The sequence below is a fragment of the Phaethon lepturus genome, unplaced genomic scaffold, assembly GCF_000687285.1.
Source record: "Phaethon lepturus isolate BGI_N335 unplaced genomic scaffold, ASM68728v1 scaffold11440, whole genome shotgun sequence".
In the NCBI taxonomy this organism is placed as follows: Eukaryota; Metazoa; Chordata; class Aves; order Phaethontiformes; family Phaethontidae; genus Phaethon; species Phaethon lepturus.
Window position 1 is genome coordinate 66,771 of NW_010509839.1, and position 8,838 is coordinate 75,608.

At 41.6% G+C, this 8,838-nt stretch overlaps 1 protein-coding gene across 3 annotated transcripts in view; it reads left to right on the forward strand.

Moving 5' to 3' along the window:
- Positions 1–8,097, forward strand: part of FLI1 (Fli-1 proto-oncogene, ETS transcription factor) — a 38,637-nt gene extending 30,540 nt beyond the window's left edge. The window contains exons 6-10 of one of the 3 annotated variants that reach the window (XM_010288092.1): positions 1,786–1,855; positions 2,279–2,300; positions 3,172–3,199; positions 4,490–4,537; positions 5,533–8,097. In XM_010288092.1, coding sequence (XP_010286394.1) covers positions 1,786–1,855; positions 2,279–2,300; positions 3,172–3,199; positions 4,490–4,537; positions 5,533–6,062 — 698 coding nt within the window. In that variant the 3' untranslated portion in view covers positions 6,063–8,097. Of the gene's footprint in view, positions 1–1,785; positions 1,856–2,278; positions 2,301–3,136; positions 3,200–4,489; positions 4,538–5,532 lie in introns of all 3 variants that reach the window. The other 2 variants (XM_010288021.1, XM_010287946.1) reach the window with 2 other exon arrangements.
- The last annotated feature ends 741 nt before the right edge of the window (positions 8,098–8,838 follow it).

An 8,838-nucleotide genomic window follows, 5' to 3' on the forward strand; every position in this document is an offset into this window, starting at 1 on the left:
CACTGTGAGCAAAGCAGGCTCCTCCTCTGTGACAAAGTTTCTCCATCTGGAGGAGGAGGAGGATGAGGGTGATCATCTAGCCAGATGATGGCCTATTTGTTTACTCAAAGCATGCTGATGTATCTGAATCAACCAACCCATTTGCAGCAGTTGATTCACTTCAGTCAATTATCTGAAGAATCAGGGAAAATTGAAAGCTTTCAATGACTTCTGTTACATTTCGGAAAGGAATTTTTTCCCCAGTTTGAAAGAATTTTTCTGTTGGAAAATTAATTGCTACATTTCTTTTTAACAGGGTCACCATGTGAGTGACATTTCCATTAAAATTACATAATGGCAAAACTGTTTCTGATCGACCTAACCAAAACATACATTAGCATCTCAATCGGTGGAAATTTCTGAGCTTTTGCCTTTCTCTCTCAGTGCAAAACTCATGTTTTTTTCAAAATATTTCACCAAACATTGCTCTAATAGCTCTAGTTGTAGTACTTCTGAAAGATATCCCAGGGGAGAAATGAAAGTCAGAGACTGGCTGCAGAGAGGACATGGGAAAAGCCCGTGGTTACTTCAGGCTTCATCTCTGCTCTCCTGATTTCAGTCACTGACAGAGCAGCAGCCCAAGCTCCGGGCGCACTCAGATGAAGTTAGGATTTGCACAATGGGTTTTCAGCAAGGAAAATGCCATCCGTGCAAAAGCATCTTATTTACAACAGTGACAACTGCTGAGGCCTGAGCCTGGGGATAAAGTTCCCCGGCAGCACCAGGCTGCAAGCCAGTTTCCAGCGCTGCTGCTCCTTGCGCAGCCATGGGAGCGGGGACAGGGCTCCCTTCTGGGGACAGCATGGCTGGGGCTGCCGCCTCCCTCTTTCAGAGATGTCTCGTTGCACGCTTTGTACCAGGCTGAAACCGTAGCGGTTTGTTTTTCAGTCTGATCTATTTGCAGTGGGGTTTGCGGTTTCTAGTAAAAAGGGAAAAAACAAATAAGTAAAATAAAAATAAAACCAGGCAGATTACATGAGCTCTATTTTCCCCCATTCCTCTCTCTTCCCTCCCCCTCTTTCTCTCCCTCTCTTCCCCTCCCCTTCCCTCTCCCATCCCTTCTCTGTTTTCCTTTTCATGCCAATAACTAGAAGGCTGTAATTTCAAAGCTACAGTGGCTTTCCCAGCGCCGGGAGGAATGTGCAAGTGCCTGGGATGTTTCCGCAGGGAGCTGAGCAGCCCTGCTGCGCTGTGTAGCCCAATGGGGCACGAGGCAGTGCTCACTCCTTTCCCGTGGCATGGTCAGAGGGGCATTTTGAATTTCACTTGAGAGGATGCTTTTTCCCCTTTTCCCTCTCCTTAAAATAGCTTCCTTCTTGTGCGTGTCAAGTCCTTGGCCTCCCTGCGTATTAAAGTCACCATTTATTTTCTGTGAAATAACAAAAGGATTTGTCTCATCCTCCTTTTCTGCCAGTGGTCTTCTGTCATCTTGGGATAAGAGAAAGGGAGTCTCCTTTTGGATGGGATGAGTCGCACTCTAAACTTCACTGAGTGCAATGACTATACTTCATGATCAGAATGCGTCAGGGTCGAGCATTGCCCAAACAGCTAGTCCCAACCACTGTATTTACACCCTGCTGCCTTTGTGAGAGGACCAAGGTAGCACAGGAGATATGGAAGAGGAAAAAGAATAGATCTGCATAACACCAAGCCAGTTGGGACCAAGACACAAAACTAGATTCTTGCAAGTTTTTTCTGGGAAGAGTTGATTTCAACCCCTCTGTGCCTGTTGTCTTTTGTCATTAGATCCCTCCTATGATGCAGTCAGGAGAACAGGATGGGGCAGTAATATGAATTCTGGCCTCACCAAAAGTAAGTTGTCCCAATGGGAATCACAAATTCTGCAATGGAAGATCAAAATGAGACTGTGGGAGAAGACGGGCATGCTGGCTTGTATTACAAGCATCAGAAGGGCAGAAGATTTGGGGATAATCAGTAAGAGAAGAGCTAGAATTATGTTATGAAAATAAATAGCAATTGCCACAAATATTTTTATTATTGAATCTGTATTGAAGATGGCAGCATGAACCTCTTATACTTAAGGATTTGATTAAGGGACCAGGAGCAGATCCTCCACACAGACATAGACTCCATGTTAACCACCTGCCTGTAGTCAGGTGTAATTTTTTTAGGTACAGACATAGACAGCTTGGTCAGATTCTGGGAGTTTCTTACTACCTTTCAGAAAGTAAGATTCTACACAAAGTCTAGCAGGCAGATAGGGCCCCTACTGCATGAGTCCTACTCCCGCAACTGTTCTTGTTTCTTACGGGTTTTATAGTGTCCTTGAATCCACAGTATACTCTGGGTGACATCTCATTAGAAAAATCAGTTGCCTGTCCCCAAAGACTGTATTCTAGGTAACATAACCAGCTGATACCGAGCCACACTCTCCCCTGCTTCCACTGCTGGGGTATATCCCTGTGCAGCAGTGCAAGATGGGCACAATTGACTCTCAACAAGATGCAAATAAATGTGGCCGAACCTGGCTGACAGATTATACTTCCTTTGCTTTGCAGGTTTCTGAGCTATGTGCACTCTAAATGTGAAGATTATTCTTTGAGTTATAATTTTCTGTTATGAGAAATGATATGAAGAAGAGGAACAGATGTTAATGTTGAAGTGATTTATAGAAATGGCTGTGATATCAACAAAATATTTGACTTGATAAACCCAAAAGTTTTTGCATAAAAAGGTTGCTTTAAAAAAGAATTTACATTTCCAAAAAATATTGAAGAAAGTTCCAGTATGGAAGGTCAGAATTTATACATTTAAATAAATCCAATTTTCTGTTCAAAACATGGATGTAGACTAGAATGGAAGTTGTTGCAATGAAAGACAGACAAGTAATAGAGTATCTACATAATATTTTCTCTTGTCTCATCTGCATATTTTACTTTACAGTGAAATTTTAAATTTCTAGTGAAATCTCTTAGTTTTATAGTGCAATTTCAAAAATATCAACTCTTAGGATTAGAAAACTTTTCCCATCCCAGTCACTATTATTCCTGTTCAACGTATCTTGTAGTTGCCTTGTTCTCTGCTCATTCCTCCTCTTCTGTTCTAGTACATGTAAGATCTTTCTCTGTCTTTACAGGCCCTCCTGTTGCAGGGACGCAAAATGTGAATAAGACAACAGAACAGCAACGGCCCCAGCCAGGTAACTGTTGATTCTGTCCCTGCTGCACTTAGCAAGTGATTAGATTTGTACTAGATTGAGTGAATAAATGTGTCAAGCAGCACGAACCATGGGCACAGGACAAACAGGCAGAGCCTTACAGGGAAGTCTCAGAATAATGAGTCAACTGTGACCAAGCAGTGACAGCAATCGTTCCAAACTGTTTCTATTTTACTGCGTTGTCCTTCCCCATTCAAAAGAAACATCCTGGTTTCAGCAGAGTCACGTGCAGTGCCTAGCATCAGTTGCATCTCCTTTGAAGCATCATGACGTTCCGTGTAATAGGTTGCGAAGCAGTTAGGGGCACGGAGCTGTTTGTGCTGCAGCGGTGGAGTGTCTGCTCGTTACCTCTTCACCTCTGCTGCAGTGATGTTCAATGGAAGTACTTCCAAACAGAATCAACAGGGCTTCCCCTGTGTCAAAGAAAACCAAATAAGAAAAGCAAACCCTGTTGGGCAGCAAGCAGTAGTGTTTCCTGCTAGTTTCCCAAGGGGCCTTTGAAAAACTAAATACCACCTTCTCTGCTTTGCACAGCTGCTTTCTATCCCCCTTTTTTTTTTAGGGGGTTGGTTCTTTTGGCATTGATTCAACCCACGAGCAAACGCTATAGATCCAAATCACCAAAACCAGAGAGAAGCAAAGGAGAAGTGTAGAGATTAGGGCTGAGGAGGCCCCACAAAAAGGGAAGGAATTCATACCTAATAAATGTATTGCGGGGTTTTCAAGAAACACTCAGCCTCATTGGAGCCAGTGACAAAACTCTTGTTACTCCCTTTTGTCTAACGTTCTGCTTCCTTCAGTAAGGGAGAGTTGGGTGAACATTTCATTGAACATTGACCTCAGAGAGAAGCAAGCTGGACTGCTAAGAAGTGAATTTGAAAATCTCATCTGCTGTCCCCCTCTTTTTATTAGGCGAAATATATATGCTCCTGATTTGTTACTGCCCTACTATCCCACACTTCTTTTTTCACATTTCATGTTTTCTAGTTGACGCATAAATGTAGGGTATGTCCAAAGAGATTACAATCTTTGAAAGCAGGCAAGTCTGAAACCAATGCCAGAACCACTGGGCCATTTTGGATTCCACAAATAATTGGTGGTTGTTTGCTAAAAAAGAAATAAGGAACACATCAAGTTTGTTCCTAGGAGAAGAGGCAGTGTGAGTAAAGAAAGTGAAAATTTGAACTGGTTTCTAGAATAAACAATAATGAACTGTTGTTTCTTTTTGATGAAACATTTTTTAAAATAGTTTCTGTTGGTGGTGTTTTTTAGATCCCTATCAAATCCTGGGGCCCACTAGTAGCCGTCTTGCCAATCCAGGTGAGTTCATCTTTAAATTTCACACCACCATTATCAAAGGGGTTAGCTTTCCTTCTGATCTGCCGCTCCAGTCTGTGCTGGAGGAGTAGCTGTTGTCCTCCAGCATTGGGGTAGGCTGTGAGAGCCATTGACCTTAGTAGCTGTGGTTTCACAAGTGCTTTTGCAAAAAAAATCCTTACAGAAAAGTGAGGAAAGTGGTGCAACGTCGTCTTTGTCAGGACGAAATCACCATCCTGAATGTTCTTACCCAAAACCAGCATTCCCTAAGAACAGTTTTACAGGGGACTTAAATGCTGGTCTCTCAGATTTGCAGTACAGGTTACTTTTTCACTGTCTGCTACGGATTAGCTGAATGGGAGGCACAAAACATCTCTGGAAGTCACAACTTAGTAACTGCCCCTAACAGGTCATCTGCAGAAAACAGTCCCTGCCTTTGGGGAATAAGACCTGGAGTAAATCTTGCTTGAACTAAAAAAACTTGTATACATTGAATGCTTATAAGGAAACATCCTCGTAAGGCTCTTTACTATTAGTATAACCACACCAAATAAAAATAGGAGTCATCTAGTCTGGGGAAGAAATAATCTTATGTAACTCAGATCACCAACTGGAAAGAAAACTGTAGGTATCCAAAACAATATCTATGGTAAACAGTAAGCAATTGAGAGCTGAAATATACTGCGTTAACTGTTCAGTGAAAAATTTTGCAGAACAGTATGCTCGGGAAAAAGCCTGTTTATGAATAGCCTGAAGATTTTAAGGCCAAAGGCGACCATTATGAAATCTAATCTGACCTCAAACTCATGAACAGAACAAAGGATTGACTAACTTGTTTGCTGGGAACAGTTTATCCATTCCTGTGTAAGACTTTCTAAGGTTTGAAGGAGCAGTTCCCAGTAAAGATCGAGATAGTCCTTCTGTTTCCTGCCTTTGTCTTTGCTTTTAAGCAGGAAACACAATGTCATTTCCTTTCCTCTTTGGCTTGCTTCTCGCAGGGAGTGGGCAGATCCAACTGTGGCAGTTCCTCCTCGAGTTGCTGTCGGACAGTTCCAATGCCAGCTGTATCACGTGGGAAGGGACCAACGGGGAATTCAAGATGACGGACCCTGATGAAGTGGCACGGCGCTGGGGAGAACGCAAAAGCAAGCCCAACATGAATTATGACAAGCTGAGCCGAGCCCTCCGATACTACTATGATAAGAACATTATGACCAAAGTGCATGGCAAAAGGTATGCCTACAAATTTGACTTTCATGGCATTGCCCAGGCTCTTCAGCCTCATCCCACTGAATCGTCAATGTACAAGTATCCATCAGATCTCTCCTACATGCCGTCTTACCATGCCCATCAGCAGAAGGTGAACTTTGTACCCCCGCACCCTTCTTCTATGCCTGTCACATCATCGAGTTTCTTTGGAGCAGCCTCACCTTATTGGACCTCCCCTGCAGGAAGCATTTATCCAAACCCCAATGTCCCCCGCCATCCCAACGCCCACGTATCACCACACTTGGGCAGCTATTACTAGATGCTTTTATCTTCAAGTGGCCTTTATCAGTCTGGTTGGACTTTTTCTTTACTTCCGGGATTTTAATGTTTTTTTGGGGGACCCTTAATGGATAATTGTGGCCTTTCTGGGGAAGAATTAAAACTGGATATTGGTTATTCCTGGATCAAACCTTTTACTTTTGTAACTTTGCCTCTTGTGTCTTGAACTGAGAGATGGATGCTTCTTTGGGCCAGTACTCTGCATTTTCTTTGGTGTTTTACGCTTATGTCCTCTGTAGCAATTGACTATGAAGATTGTTCGCCAGTACCTGGAATGAGTATTAGCTTTTTGATGAGAGAAATTTTTAAGGATTCAAAGGCTTTTGACAAGACATAGATCCAACCGTGGGTCGTAGGAAAAGATGACTACATGGGTTTTTTTTCTCGCTGTGGAGAGGTTAGGCAATTAGACCATTAAATGGAGGACGTTGGGCTGCAGGGGACTGCAACTGGAATCTTAGCTTTAAGGCAGATGAGGATTTTCACCCAACTGGAAATTAAATATATATATATATTCATATATATATATGTACATGTATATTTTAAGAAGTAAAGGGCATTGAAGGAACTTTTCTAGAGTATACAACTTCATTAGACTGTGTATTAACTCCAGAAACATCAGAAACCAGAACAAAAAGTAACTAATGTCAAGCACAGACATTCCTTGAAAGCAAAAGTGAAATAAAATAAATGACAGCAGGCCCCTGAGCTCTGCCAGAGTCTTAGGGATCGCTAAATGCTACCGATTCGCGAACGCTGTGCGTTTGTCAGACCGTCATCCAAAGTGGTCAACAAATCAGAAGGCAAATTACTGTATAAATTATGCAGAGTTATTTTTCCCTATATCTCACAGTTTTAAAAGAAAGATTAAATAAAACGAGTTGACCTCGGTCACAAATGCAGGTTTGTTTTTTACTATCAGCTCAGTTGTTTGTGGGTTGTTTTTGTTTTTTTTAATGTAATTTGTACATCTTTTCAATCTGTACATTTGGGCTGTAGCTTTGTACTTTTTGCTAAAAAATTAAAAAATAAGACATGAGTAATGTATCTGTTGGAGATAGTCCTGCAATTGGATCCATAATCGACCCCCAAAGTAGCCAGAAATCTTCCAGATTTCCCTGGGTTTGTCTAGAGTAGAGTTTTTTCTTGTATTAGCCTGTCATAGTTGTCTGCAAATTAACTCCACTCAGCTAACATGTTTGCATTGAAGCTGATTGAAAACATGCTCCAGCATTTTAAAGAAACTATTTAAATATTTTGTGATTATTTTTCACCAAAATCTTGAACTTTGGAAAGTTCTTAACCACTTCATAGAGAAAATGATCAAATACTTCCCATAACGTCTTTTTGAAAACTTTCGCTAGGGGGTTTCATTTAAATTTTAAACATTCAAAAATTCTCAGCCATCTCTAATTTTGCACATGTTAATTTGATGATCCACAAACGGCGGTTTGGTGCCATAAACAGAAGGGTAAACCACAAGCATTTGTGTTTTAGAACAGATGTCTATGGAGGGGTGAGGCTTACATGTACAACCTATTAACTAACTTGTATTAACTGGCAACCAATTAACAGGATCACAAATATCTAGTCTAGACATAACCTCTGGGACTCTGTGTGGGTGCAAGATTTGGTCCATGTGCATCCGATTGCAGGATGAGAGCCTGAAACCAGAACATTATAGTCTGCTCATAACTTTAAACAGAAGCACTGATGCCATTATTTAACAAAAAGGAAAAATAAGATCAAGCTAATCAGTTTAGGTCTTAGTGCTTTCGGGATGTTTATAAGCAACATTACTGCAATAATCGCAAAATTTAAGTATGAAGAAATTACCCATGGAAATGGGGCTTTTGCTACTATATATATGCAATGTACTTTTTGGATATTAAAATATATATAATTTTGCAAGTAATCTTGGTGTTTTTTAAGAAATGTATTAAGTGTTACAATGAAACTGTTGTATGAAGAGGATGATGTACAAAAATGTGACAAAATAAATGGTGGTTTTCTTCTCTAAGGCATCATATTGTCCCACTCTCTCCCTCCCCTCTCATACCTGTAGATAAAGCATGAACTTTGCCTCTAAATTAAATTTATCTGAAAAGGAAAAACAAAGCAGCTCCATAGTAGTGGCAATCATAATCCTTATCACTATAAAACAATATTGACCTCTTATTCCAGAAAATTTCTGTCTCTGGAGCCGGTGTTTATCAGACCTAATTTAGTTATTGAAATGTCTAAATCAGAAACCTAGGCTCCGTCTTTTGCCCATGGAAAGAGAGAGAGAGAGAAAGTGGTAGAGTAGCCAAAGCTCGAGGAGGTGAAGTGTCTCGCACGAGGACGGTGGCCGAGCTGGGAGCAGACCCTTGCCCGGTGTCCCAGCAATGGGGTCACAGCACCGTGCCAAGTGCCAGGACATGCAGCCTCCCTGCGGGAGCCATAACTGACCTAATAGACATCTCCGTCTGTTTGCTCTTTAGGGTACCCAAGAAGTCCTTGACAGAATGTATATGTGCCATGCTGTATGTATTACCAGCCTGTCTGCCTGCTCATGTTTCTCACCTATCCCTAAACCCCAGGGGAAAGCCAGTGCTCCAAAGCATTCCTGAGATGGAGTAAGAGGCTGCAAAAACAAGCATTGCCAAGGAATCTTCTGATTGTGTATAAAGGTCAGGCAAAGGCACTTCCTGTATTTTTGCAGACACACGGTGGTCCTGAGAGATAGCTTGATCTTTCTGCCGATTTGATAAACC